Below are 14,244 nucleotides of genomic sequence, written 5' to 3'. Positions count from 1 at the left end.
TTGGCAACCATTTTGTATGGTTCGTTTAGTCCTACTTTGAATTCTGTCCATGATTCACCTGCCTAGTTATTCCTGCTCTCTGCTTGTTGTTCCTTAGGTAAAGGTAAAGGTAAAGGGACCCCTGACCGTTAGGTCCAGTCGTAACTGACTCTGGGGTTGTGGCACTCATCTCGCTTTATTGGCCGAGGGAGCTGGCGTACAGCTTCCGTGTCATGTGGCCAGCATGACTAAGCTGCTTCTGGCGAACCAGAGCAGTGCACGGAAACGCCGTTTACCTTTCCGCCAGAGCAGTACCTATTTATCTACTTGCACTTTGACGTGCTTTCAAACTGCTAGGTTGGCAGGAGCAGGGACTGAGCAACGGGAGCTCACCCCGTTGTGGGGATTCAAACTGTCGACCTTCTGATCGGCGAGTCCTAGGTTCTGTGGTTTAACCCACAGCGCCACCCACGTTTTGTTCCTTTTGCTAATCCAAAAGAGGACCTTCCCTCTTATTTCATGTCTTTGAAGGTGTCTTTGGTGAGGAAGTTTTATAAAAAGCTTTTTGAAAGTCTAAGTTCACAACTGTATCACCCCTCTCTATATGCTTGTTGACACTCCGAAAGAACTTGAAGAGTTTAGTAAGATAGAACTTATCCTTGCAGAAGCCCCACTGCTTCCACTTCAGGACTTATTCTTCTATATGCTTTGTAGGTCTTAGTTTAACAACACTATCCACCAGTTTTCCTGGAATAAACTTTAAGCTAACCAGTCTGTAATTTCCCCGATCCTCTCAGTATTCCTTAAAAAAATGTTGCTACAGTGGCTGCTTTCAAGGAAGACTGAAACAGCCCCAAGAATCATTCAGTTTTCCAAATAACGCATCCGATGGCAAAAGCATCGCACCAATATTATTTGAGATGTAGAAGAGGCATCTCTAACCCTGGTGCCCTCCAGATGTTCTGGACTACAACTCCCATCATCATCATCCCTGATCATTGGCTGTGCCAGCTTCTAGGACCAATAGGAGAAATGTTGGTGTGGAATGTGTGATTATTCACGGTGCGTATGAACATCCAATTAATGTTCAGATTTGTTGGGAGAAATTCTTTCAGGCAGATATGAATATTCAAATAGCATCTGGAAGATCTCTCCAAGGCAGGATCTGTGAAATGTGTACTGGAGAGATGTGTGCTCGATCATAGCTTTGTAGAATGTGCAAGGACTTGGCCTCAGATTTACTCCTGAGTAGAAATGAGTTGGTAGGCCTGTATGTTGCTCACCTTCAGCATTCTGATTCCCCCAAGTTTTTTGGGTGTGACAATCTCTGGAGCCTTTCTGCCCTGTCCTGACTCCATAAACACACAAGATATGGTATGTACGGTTGTTGACAGCTTTTATATTATCTTTGCTGTAAAAATGTGTGAGATTACAATATTGTATTTATTTGCATTACCCAGAGTTTGAACTACTGACGAAGCTTAGGACAGCGAAACAAGGCTAATATTACAAAAATCCTTGTCTTAGACACTGTGAAAGGATTCTGTAGAACTGCAACAACCTTTCATGTGGATTGTTGGACTCTATGAACAGACAGGTGGAACAGACACTTTCACATATATGGGCCTTATGCATAAACTGATTAGAGAATGAACTGATCCACTGGGTCTTCTACTTTTTTCGTTGAACTTTATGAGCTACTTCTGTTGAAATCTACAATTCAATACAATGAATAGAATATATTATTTTTTAAAACGTACAGCCGGTTACATCTTGTGTGTTTATTTAATATGTTTCACGTAACCAGGGGTTTGTTGTTGTTCTGTCCTGACTCAGACAGAGCAGCCTCCTTGCAGCTTCTGACTTTTATTTCCTATCCAAAGTTTCTTAGCAAAAGGCAACAGTTTCTCATTTGCAGACTTAGCAGACCTGGGTGTAAAAGCATCCAGATTTCCTTGTTTTCCACAGGTATGAATAACCATTCCAGTGTCCGTGCCACTGGGAACCAGGCCTTTATTTAGAGAGCACAGGGGTGTGGTGACCTCTCCCTTTAATGGAGAAGGGAGGATGGTTTTCTTTGCAAAACTACCACATGATTCCATTTCTTGGTTCCCTTGTGGAAGGAGAAAGCTTTGGTTGCTCCTGTTGTCTCTCGAATTAGCACTAATCCTGCCGTAGGATGCCTTGGCATCAGGAAGCTGGAGTGCCTGAAGAATTCAAGTGCTCTGCTTCCTAATGGACGTGTGCATTCTAAGTGGGCAAGACATAGTTCCTAGAAGCAGGTGAATCCCAGCGGCAAAGAGCCTGCAGAGATGAAAAGGTCACCTGGTAAAATAGCATTTCCATTGTACTTTCCATAAAATGTTTGTGTGGTGGGTCTGGCTTAGACCAGTTAAGGTTAATAGCCTGTATTGATGTATTTGAGGATGAGGGGGAAGAGAAGAATGACCTTTCCCTGGAAGCAGGGGATTAGTCTTCTCTCTCTGCTGAGTTTTGCCAGAGACTCTTTCCCCCTTTTTAGTCACTGAGTTTGCAGTGAGCACTAGCAGAAGCAGCGAAGTCTTGGCTCTTGTTGAATTGCACATGGTAGTTCTACATGGAGGAACTGAAGAGGAAGGAGCAAAAATGGTGAAAGAGACCCCCCCCATTGCAGTCAACACAGGCTCCATTTGCACCCTCCTCCCAAATTGACTTCACCACTCACAATTAAAATGTTAGGATTGCATTTTTATTTCACTCTGCCTGTTTTTAAAAGGAACTTCTAAAACAGTCTTACAAGGCATTGGAAGTTGTGGTAGTCATCAAAGAAAGCAGTTTGCTTCAGGTGAGTATGAAAGCATTCCTCCTCTGAGCATTTCCTAACATACTTTAAAAATTTATACTGGTACTTTCCTCTTCAACAGGTTTCCAGGGCAGCTTACAGAAAGTGAACATTACAATAGAACACCACCATACAAATCCATTTTGCCACCTGCTCACCTCTGAAATGCCATGCCCTGGTTGAGGTTGCTTTGCTCTCAGTGCCATCTTGGAATATGTAATAATAATAATAATAATAATAATAATAATAATAATAATAATACCCCACCCATCTGGCTGGGTTTACAACAGAATATTAAAAACACAATACAGCATTAAACATTAAAAACTTCCCTAAACAGGGCTGCCTCCAGATGTCTGCTTATTGCCTTGACATCTGGTGGGAGGGCGTTCCACAGGGCGGGCGCCACCACCAAGAAGGCCCTCTGCCTGGTTCCCTGTAACCTCACTTCTCGCAGTGAGGGAACTGCCAGAAGGCCCTCGGCGCTGGACCTCAGTATCTGGGCTGAACGATTTGAGTGGAGACGCACGAGAGACAGGGCCTTGCCTGGAGTGCTCTCCCAAGAGAAACCCATCAGACTCCTTCTGTGGGTCACCAGAGATTGAAGATGCTTTTATTTAACAGTCTTGACTTTTGGTTTGCATTCGCTTTTGGTTGTTGGTTGCATTTTGCTTTTAGAAATGGTTTGTTATATTTACCCTTCTGTTGTCTATACTATGTGCTGTGGGTAATTTTTAGTGGCTGACCAAAATGTACATTATTCTTGTTCTTATTATTTTCAGCTACCCACTGCCTGCCATACCCAGTGGCCTTTTACCATCCTGCCTGTGAAGACAGAGAGACAGAACATCCATTTTTATGTCCTTCTCTTTGATTTGGAAAAATTGGCCGAACTCCTGCATTCAGCCCAGCTCAAGGGACTGAGGTCCTCCAGCTCATTCCACAGCTATGACGCTCTAAAGAGAGCCAAGAGCACAGCTGACAAAAGGATGCTAATGCTGAAACGAAACAGAACTTCTGGGTCACTCTTTCCGTTGGATGGGCAAGTCAAAGCTCCAGCTGAAGAGCAAACATTTGGAGAGAGTAATGCAGTTGGCTCTTTGGAACAAAGTGGCGGCATCAAAAGGCACAAAAAGCCGAAGAGTTCAAAGAAGGTTCGGAGGCAGCCATCAGGAAAAGTCAATGTGAATGTTGTCATGGATGCAGCGAAGCTCCTCTTGTCATGCCTCTTGCCTTGGGGTATGGATGGGGAGTTGGATGATCTCTGTGTTCAGTATTTAGATATCTTGAGACTTCTCTATCCAGTCTCACTTGGACTTATGTCAAGGAACAATCATCTCTCTCTGACACTGCCGGGATGGCGCAATGCCAGTTCCCCAGGGGCGGAACAGCAGCAGGAGGCAAATCACTTGTTCTCCAGAAAAGTGCTGGATTTGTGTCACAGGTACATTAGTGTGGCCCAAGAGCAAACAGGAAGGTTCAATGGACACACAAAAAGCATCCGTACCACAGAGAGATCCCTGACTCTGAGTTACTTACTGAGAAGGATATATTTAGTTCAAAGGATATTTGGCAGGCCCTTAGAAAAGACCAGGTAAGAACTTTCATTTTCTGGTGTTTCTCTAAACCCAAGCAGGCAAAATGTTAGATGGCGCAGATGGATGGGCAGACATTCCTTTGTCTGCCTATCATTTGTCATTCATAGTGTAGCCTGGTGCCATGCCCTGGAAACCCATTAAGAGTGTTTCCAAATTACTCTTAATTAACCCACATTTACATCCTTTGGTGTACCACTTATGATTTAGCTCCTCATTTCATCTCCATGAAATGAGAATAATAATTTGCATCATTTATTTGTTTTGCTTGCTCTGTTTATTCTTTGCTTTCTAGGGGGTCTTACAGACAACTCTCACTTGGTTTACTCCCAGCTAGGCACTGCTCAGGGGCAGAAATCCTTTGCTTTAGTCACTGAACTTTAGTCACTTTTGCTTTCAGACCATTTTTCTGGGCCATGATTGTGATGGAACTGTGTTTTACAGTGCTTATTCCACATATTGTCACGTCCCTTAGGCTGCCACAAAAAGGGGAGCAAATGTCTCAGAAATTACCAAGGGCAGCCCCATATAACTTAGGCTTCATTTTATGACATCTAGGCTTGAAGACATGAACAAAGATATATTTTGTGAAACAGATTCCAAGCCACTGTTGAAAACTGGGGTCTCCACATAACCTTAATTTATGTGGGAGGCTGAACCTTGTAAATAATGATTGGGTTTATATCCAAGGAACTAATGACATCTCCCATGCCTAGATTCAGTTTCAGGCCCTGTCCCAATTCTCAGCTTCACCGAAGCCATCAACCAGATTCTTTCTTTTCTTTTTTAATGAGGAAAGAAGAGCTGGATACTATTGGTATCATGGCAGCATCTCACACTAAGTACTTCTGCAAAGTCCTTGCAGGTAGGGGAGAAGAACATATGGAAAAGGCTATGAGGAGGAGAAAAGTAGATCATCATCAATCATTCCTTGCTACCAAGAATGGAACCTGAGAGTAGTTTCCATTTGCCATGCTATCAACACTTCCTGCTCAAGAGTGTCACATACCTTAGAGTTGGGACCTAGTGAGCCTAGGACTTGCCGATCAGAAGGTCAGCGGTTCGAACCCCCACAACGTTTAGGATCACAGATATACCGATAGAAAAATATCTACTTTGCTATCATTTGTTGCCTGGTTTAGTCTGCACAAGGGACTTGGGTGGTGCTGTGGTCTACACCACAGAGCCTAGGACTTGCTGATCAGAAAGTCGGTGGTTCGAATGCCCGCGACGGGGTGAACTCCCGTTGCTCGGTCCCAGCTCCTGCCAACCTAGCAGTTCAAAAGCACATCAAAGTGCAAGTAGATAAATAGGTACCACTCTGGCAGGAAGGTAAACGGCATTTCCGTGCACTGCTCTGGTTCACCAGAAGCGGCTTAGTCATGCTGGCCACATGACCCGTAAGCTGTATGCCTGCTCCCTCAGCCAATAAAGTGAGATGATTGCCGCAACCCCAGAGTCAGCCACGACTGGACTTAATCATCAGGGGTCCCTTTACCTTTAGAGTCAGTCAATAGGACAGAGCTCATCTCTTACCCATCCCCACCCACCTCAGACATAGTTCAGCACCTCTCCCTTATAAGGCATTATAAGCCTGGAAACTAGTAAAGGTCTTGAAATTGAATATCATACAATATTTGTAGTGCACATTTTGAGAGACCTCAGTCTCCCTACCTTGATAGATATAAATATAGACCAAAAATGCCTGGTTGGGGCACTCCTGGTGTTCTATTTGCATATAAAAAACTGGACCTTGGAAACTGGCATTTCCCAGAATTAATTAACCTGAGCAGTTGAAATTGGCAAGTTGCAGGAATCATTGTCCCAAGACGCAGTAAGAAGGCCCCTTGTCTGGTCTACCCTTTTGAAAGTCCACCATTAGTTGCCTTTTTATTACACCTGCCTATTAAACAGGAATGTCAAAATGAAGTTGCTTGGTTGGTTTGCTTGTTATGTTCATACCTACTCAAGGGCACATTTATTTTTCTGGCTGCTCCTTCAGCATCTGGGCAGGAGAGAAACAATATGTGCCGTGTTTTTGGCCGAGCCAAATGGAGCATGCTAATTAGACAACTGGTGTGGGTGATCATTGTCCTTCAAGAAACCTGCATGGCTCTTGGGTCTGGCCTTCTAAGGACAACTAACTTGAAAGCTGGGGGGAGGGGAGAGATTGTACTGCTGATTCTGCCAACAGTCAAGGCAAGACGAAAGGTGGCTGTGAGGGAGGAGCCTGTGGCAGGCAGGCAGGAAGTCTAGATGGCAACTGTGCAGCTGCCAGTCATTTCAAAGGGCTGCTTTATGCCAAGGGCCTCCCATGACTGGCAGCTTATATTGATGAGGAGCACAGTCCTTTCCCAGGCCTGCTTCCTTGGATGCTGGGAACTGAGCCTGACAAGTCAACACATGCAAGAGGCTGGGGGTTTGCTTTGCTGTGGACTGTGGGCAAGAGAAGGGCCAGGCAGATGATTTTTCACACGGGATCCTTCTTGCTTTAAGCAAGTGAGCCTGCTCTCTGTGCCAGCCACTGAGGACAAATGGCTCTTAGGAGGCTGCCCAGCTTCACACTCTTTGATCATCTGAAAAGATAGCTGTACACTAAGGTAGGGTCCTCCTCCAGTTATATATATATATTGGGTTGGTCCCACTCAGAGTAGACCCATTGAAAATAATGGGCATGACTAACTTAGGTCCATAAAGGTCAGTAAGTTTACTATAGCCCAGGATTGCTTAGTGGTATCTCTGCTTGCCTGCACTAATCTCTTTGACTGTTATAACATTTCCCCTCAGTCGCCAGAAACTGGAGTCTGCACGCAACAAATGGAGACCCACACCATCTCTTGGGACCACAAGTTCTTATGAAGAGTCCACTAAACGTGAGTATCAGGAGACAGTGCAGAATTACGGCACAAGACACAACCCATGTTTGTTTTCTAGGCATGACAGCATTGAAAACACATTTCGAGGTGCTGAAACATTAATGTCATCCTGCGAGTTGTGAAAAGGGAGCCTGAGTTGGAAGCTGGTTGTCTGAAAGGGCCCAGGGAACAGAGCTGCTCAGTTTTTACTCAGAGTAAGCTCCATTGAATACAGTGTGACTTCTTTCTGAGTAGACAGTGTAAGGCTTCATTTACAATAAAGGAATCAACATTCCAAGTGTTTCCTGCTGCCTACAGAAGCATTGCAATTAAATAATTTAAAGTGGATTGGTGACCTTTTTCTTCAAAACTAAAGGAAGAGCTTCACCATTTCCTTCATTTGGTGCAGGGATTTTATTTTCCCTATAAACAGGACTCCAATTTTGCACCTACACCCCCCCCACACTTTTAACTGTTCTCCAAGAATATAGATGGAAAATAAGATCTGGACATGCAAGAATGAATAATAAATATAATGGAACCATGGAGAGGGTAGAGAGAAGTCAAGGGATTGGAGAAATCCCACACTGTGGTATTGTATTGATGTTTATTTTATATTGTTTGTTATGAATAAAACCAATAAAAAATAAAATAATAAAAATAATTGTTCTCTGAGACATGGAGGGAAGGGAAAAGGAAAACCAGGACATTCCTGGATCAAATCAGAAACTGGGATGGCTTCTGTAATTCCAGGACTAACCCTGGGAAATTGGGACACTTGGAGGGTATGTGAGGATAGAGCCTTCTGCCTGCGTGGGGCCTCTGCCCCGCCATTAAGTCACAGCCCCGCTGTGCTTCTCCCCACACCAACTTCTCCCATTTTCTGTACCAGCTCCATTAGCAGTTCCAGCATCCTCAAGATATTCCTTACTGCTCTTTTTCCGTTTAGCTTTATATAGCTCATATGTGGGTGATTTATGGGTAATTTAGCTATATCCTTAATTCTTTACTGATAAGAAAAATAGCCATTGGTAACCAAGACTAAAAATAAGGTATTGGTTTTTTTAAAGCTGGGAGAAATAGATACTCTCCTACGCTGATGTTATGTAAGTAAACTGGAGACCGTAGGGCATATTACATTACACCCCAGGATGGATTTTCTTCAGGGGAGGGACCTTGGAAATCAAAACTGAGGAATCCGGAACTTCAGTTACATGTGATTTGATATGTGTATGGTCAAGTGGATTAAATTTAAGTGGGCTGTATATTGCAAACAGAAAGTTCAGAGGTAGTCAACAATACCCGGATTGTTAACTTGTGTACAACCTTCCTGTTTAGTTGCAAATGCTTCATGAAACTTCTTCTCTTAAACTGCCATCATCTTTTACAAGGCCTTCAAGACAAGTGGTTCTGTTTTAAAGGCCTGGTGCATTGTTATACTTCAACTGGATGCAGCCTGACTAAGAGTGTTTCCTCTATTTTCAGACATATTGGGGTTTCCTGTCCATGAGCCAGAGAACAGTTCACTTGTCAAACTCATTTCTTCTTGGAGAGACCAATCCATAGAGGTAGGAAGTGGGTGCTCTTCTGCCATTGAGAACCACTGAGGACTATTGTGTAGGCTTCCTTGAAGCAACAAAGTGCAAAGAGACCTTGGACAGGTGGTGGCAATCCATTGCAGACCGCTGGCATGGGACACAATATATGGTAGCTGAGACATTTGGTGTGACAGAGAAGCCCACAGTCTGTTATCTGTTGGTGATGCACTTGGTGCCGAAATCCAGCCAGGATCGCCTTCCTTGTCAGCATAGTGTGTCCTGCAGGGGCACCTTGGCATCTAACCAAGGTCAGCTCATGTGCGCAAGGGAATCCAGACTAAAGCAGCTTTTGCAGATCTGGGGGAATCAGGAAAGCCCCACAGCCTCCAGGTCTCTGCCTTGATTCAGAACCAGTTCACCAACACAGACACAGCCTGCTGAAACCATGAGCAGAAACTCCATGTGACATATTTGTTGCTGACCTGTCGGATTTCCAGTGATTGCCCTACACATGTGTAAGACGATTGTGTCAGGGAATAGGCTGGCCCTGAACCTTTCGCATATTGTGCTAGTTCTGCATGTATAGAAATTATCTGATATGGACGACCATGCAAACCTCTGAAATAGCGCTTTGCATATAAAAAGGTGATGCATCTAGGGGGAAGTTTTGGCCTAGCCATCCGTCTGATGTGTCAGTGTGAGGAGAGGTCTTTTTTTCTTTTCTTTTTGACTGTTCAAAGTCAAAGAATATCAGGAACTGGCTGCTGTGTATGTGACAAGTGGTTGAAAAGTTCTCAGCCTCTCCAGTCTGATGGGCGGGAGAGGTTCTGGTCACCTCCTCAACCCCACCTAGCTGTAGCACCCCCAGGCCCCTCTTCTTCACCCCCTCCTATCATGAAGCCAGTTGCCACTGATAGAGCAATGCAGCAGGGCAAAGGGTCAGCCTAGCTTTGCCTTTCCTCTGCACTGAGCATCCTTGCATAGGTGCTCAGAAGCATAGGTAAGTAAGTAGGCCTTCCCTGCTCATTGCCCCCTCCCTGAAGCAGTGTTTGGGAGAAGAGGGGTGGAGGGAAGGAGGCCTGGGCTTGGGGCAGGACAGCCTAACATCCCCCTCACTGACAGCCTGCATCTCTGACAGATGACTGAAGCCATCCAGGCTGCTCTGCTGGCTGAAGTTTGGCAGGGCCTGAGAAACCATCGGAAGACCTTGGCCAACGGTCATGGGCAAGCAAGTGCCAAAGTGGAGGAGCAAAGGACCGAGGAGCCAGAGATAATAAAGAGCCACCCCTTGCTGGGTAAGTGTCTCATCTGTTGGTGTGAGGGCAGGTTAAGGTGGATGGAGAAGCATTTAATTTCTGAGATAATACCAGGGTTCTCCATCCCAGAGTTCCTGCTGCTGCAGATCTCCCTCAGGTAGTTGCTGCTACTATTCCTGTTCATCATCTCCATATTTAAGGCGTGGAGGGGAAAGGGTGTTGCTTTGTGTAAATGTTCAAAGTGCTTCTAGTATTTCGTTCTTGTGTATATTGGAAATACGATTGCAAACAATTGATGCATGCCATTTTATAGATAACATTAGTGAACAACAAATTATATGGAAATGAGCAGATGTTTTCAGATTTATCTTTTATCAATGAGATCAGACTTATACTAAAAATGTTGCTGCTCCAATTTTATAACTTCATACTATGAAATGTGGAGTTTTTATGCTTTGGTGGTAGAATAATCCACATTGTGGAAATTAGTTTTACAGCTGCATCATTTCATTTTACAGCGGGCCTAGTTGCTGTTACTTTTAATGGTGTTCCTGTTGATGGGCAGGAAAGTCTGATTCAGAATTTATGTTATGAGATGATATCCAATTTTCTTTAGGCCATTAGCTGAGCCTTAAAATTAAGTGACCTGAAGTTTACATCCAATCCTATTAGTGAGTCTTCTCTGTCATAGCTAATTCATAATCTCGTGGTGTGCATGTGTCTGTCATGAAGATTTGTGGCTAGCACGTTTGTTCCAGGAATCTAAGAAAAGTTAAAAATTTTCAGCCATAAAGAACACGGTTTCAGTTGTGCTAATATGGACATGCATGTGGGATTATCTTTTGTTTTACAATGGGTTCCCCTCTCCTGTCCCCATTCTACACCAATATTTTGGTATTAAGATTTTTATTAAAGTCATAATACTGCAAGATATAGAAAACTAATGTACATTTTAAAAGAGACAAAAACAGCTACCAAAAAGGAAAAGAAAAAGAAAATAATATTTGTCAAGTCAGGTTCCCCCCGGTGCAGGTTACATCAGTGTGGGACCCCTGAGCATTCATGGAGTCACAGTTCACCATGCGTAACCTGCGTTTACTAGAAGGTTGTTTGGTTCGAATATTTAGGAAGTGGTGGTGCATTGTGAACTCTGGAAGGCACAATTCAGGAAGAGCGTCTTGCGTCAACCAACTTGGAAAGAAAGGCGTTGACAGCTGAATCTCAGCAAGAAGTGGGCAGTTTGTTGTTCACAAAGACAGATATATGCTAATACATTAGAAAAAAACTTGTTGAAATATATAAGCAATTTCCTTCTTTCCTGGAATCTCTTCCTTTCCCATCCTTAGCTATTTTTGTACCAAGGCTGGAGAGGGATCCATGTTGTATGTTTTTGGTCACAAGGTGATCCTTTCATCTGCCGTTTGGTCTTTGCACGAAACCCAACTGGGCCAATTGGCATGACTCTGTCTTCAGTTACCGAGTCAACACTGGTATGTTAAAAGAACCCTGTCTAGGTGCTGTAAGTTCTCATTAGCCAAGCCAATTCAAGCCAGAGCTCAAGGGGACCTTAATGAAATCCACAAGCCTCACCCATAAGTACCCTCCCATTTTAGGCAAACGGTGCCCCCTCCCCCGTGGCTAAGGTCCTAACAGAAAAGGTGACTAGGAGGGACCTGGGCCACTGTCATTCCTGCACTGAGCCATGGCCTGCCAATCTTCTTATGCGGAGGTGAATATCTGTGTTCACTCTCAGGTTCTTCCTTGGCTACAGAAAGGGGATGTGGCAGAATAGAGGCGGAGTATTCTGAGCGGCTGAGGTGTGAGATTTCTCCTGCCAGCAGAAGTGGTGAAGGCCACTTTACTTCAGTGGCTCTAAAGAAGGGATTTGGCAAATTCACAGAGAAGGAAACAGCTTGACAACGGTCCTTAGCCATGATTGTTCCATGGAAGTACTGTGCTCTTGAACTGCCTCGGTAGAGGTCCCTGCCAGCACATTTCTCCTTCTCTTCCTCCTCCTCTTGTGGAATATGCATCACTGAAAGACATTACACCCTTGTTTCATATTACAGCCCTTTCCTGTAAAGGAACACAACTCAATTTTGTATTTTATCATCCAACCTGTGGTTTAACTTGGCTACTGTATCATCTCATAGACATTCACTTAAAACTGTACCTTGATCCAATATTCTCTAATATTAGTGGTCAAGTATTGAAGGAAGCAAAATGGAAGACTCTGTAGAACTGCAGCTTATTTCATTCTTTGCTTCATATATTTTACCAGACATAACTCCTTAATGCAACAGAAATCAGATTTGTTGTGTATTTTTACACAAAATCCAATTGTGCAGGCGCCATACCAGGCTCATCCAAAACATTAGAAAGGATACGGTTCTGCTAGGATATTGTTGAAACTCCACACAGAAGCAGCAACACTTTGGATGCCAAGGCACAGGAAGTGCCATTGTAAAAGGTGGCGTCGTCCGCTCCCCATCTCTGGTGGGTGGTTTGGGGGAAAGATGAATGATCCCGATAGCTATTATTTATTTATTAAAATTATCCCACCTGATGTAACAAAACAATAAACACACAACATTCAATGAAACTTGGTAAAAACAAAACACAACTCTCTCATACAAATAACACTGTTATTGTTGTTGTTTAATCGTTTAGTCATGTCCAACTCTTCATGACCCCATGGACCAGAGCACGCCAGGCACTCCTGTCTTCCACTGCCTCCTGCAGTTTGGTCAAACTCATGCTGGTAGCTTCGAGAACACTGTCCCACCATCTCGTCCTCTGTCGTCCCCTTCTCCTTGTGATCTTTCCCAACATCAGGGTCTTTTCCAGGGTCTCTTCTCATGAGGTGGCCAAAGTATTGGAGTCTCAGCTTCAGGATCTGTCCTTCCAGTGAACACTCAGGGCTGATTTCCTTCAGAATGGATAGGTTTGATCTTCTTGCAGTCCATGGGACTCTCAAGAGTCTCCTCCAGCACCATAATTCAAAAGCATCAATTCTTTGGTGATCCCAACCACCCTTATTTTTATGCAATGCCCCCTCCAATTGCACCCAAGGCTACTACCGCCCCCCTGGATCGTTCCAGTGCCCCCCAGGGGGCAGTATCGCCCACTTTGGGAAACATGGACCTAGATAAACCTAAGTTTTTAAGAGGCATTGAAAAGTTGTTACTGTGACTGTCTCACAAACTACCCGATGGAGGGCATTCCAGAGGCTCACTTACATATCGTCAGCAAGTGGCAGTCCACCAAGGACTATCCTCTTGGGAAGATCTTAGAGACTGGCTTGGTCTGTACTAAGTATCCTGGTCCCAAATGGGGCTTTAAATGTTGAGAACTAAACCTTGAACTTGGCTCAGTAGCTGTCAGGGAACTGCCATCAGGGCTGGAGGAGAGAGCGGGCTACGGAGGGGTCCCAGAGAGCGTTCCGGGATGGGGAGAGGCAGCCCATCTTCTGGGGAAGAGAATCAGCGTAGCACCAGTGGAGAAGGGGGGGCAGATGGGGGAATCGGCGAGGCGGTCCCATGACTCCTTGCCAGGGACCAGCGGGGACAGTAAGGGTCCTCCGCTGCCTACGCCCTCCTTGTGCAGAAGGCTTCCGCGCAGGGAGAGTAGGAGGAGACTAGGCGTCAAAGAGCTTCTTTCCTGGAAGAAGTTCAAGAAACGCCCACTGACGCTGGATGCTGCCAGCGATTGAGACAGCCACAGGTGAGTGGCTGTCCGGACAGAAAAGGTTCATTCGGGCAACCCAGCCAGGTGTTGCACCAGTTTACGCACAAGCAACCCCTAGAACCATTACAGTAGCTAATAGAACTTTCAACGCTGATGGGTAAAGCTGGGTGCCCCACTCCCAGAAGCTGCTGCAATTTGCACTGGTTGTGCTTTCTGAATCAAGCACAAGGGTAGAGAAGAAATAACTAAAAGCCAGAGCTGAGGTCTTATGGGGGTATTTGGGGCCTTCCTGCTTTCCTACACTTATCTTACTATCTTCTCCCAATGGGGGCTGGGCAAGAGAAGAAGAAGCCAAGTTGCCCTGAACTTTTTATGCTTAGATTTGCTGCAGAACTTGCTGCTTCTAGTTCCTTCATCTTGCGAACATGACTAGATCTGGTGTTGCATTGTGGCATCTGAAAGCATTGCACAGATTTTGGCCCACCTGACATTTGGTGGGGTCATCAAGATTTG

General features: G+C 44.7%; 1 protein-coding gene across 1 annotated transcript in view; it reads left to right on the top strand.

The window, feature by feature from the left end:
• The window catches only part of WDR72 (WD repeat domain 72), a gene marked incomplete at its 5' end in the record, with an annotated part of 73,434 nt that overhangs the window by 39,296 nt on the left and 19,894 nt on the right, over positions 1 to 14,244 (top strand). The window contains 4 exons of the mRNA XM_081887844.1: positions 3,583 to 4,394; positions 7,183 to 7,268; positions 8,736 to 8,818; positions 9,927 to 10,083. Of these exons, the coding sequence (XP_081743970.1) occupies positions 3,583 to 4,394; positions 7,183 to 7,268; positions 8,736 to 8,818; positions 9,927 to 10,083 (1,138 nt within the window). The remainder of the gene's footprint in view (positions 1 to 3,582; positions 4,395 to 7,182; positions 7,269 to 8,735; positions 8,819 to 9,926; positions 10,084 to 14,244) is intronic.

The sequence above is a fragment of the Podarcis melisellensis genome (genome assembly GCF_964234715.1).
Source record: "Podarcis melisellensis genome assembly, chromosome: 14".
NCBI lineage: Eukaryota > Metazoa > Chordata > Lepidosauria > Squamata > Lacertidae > Podarcis > Podarcis melisellensis.
The sequence above is the reverse complement of the archived record's forward strand: the minus strand, read 5'-3'. Positions and strand labels throughout refer to the sequence as shown.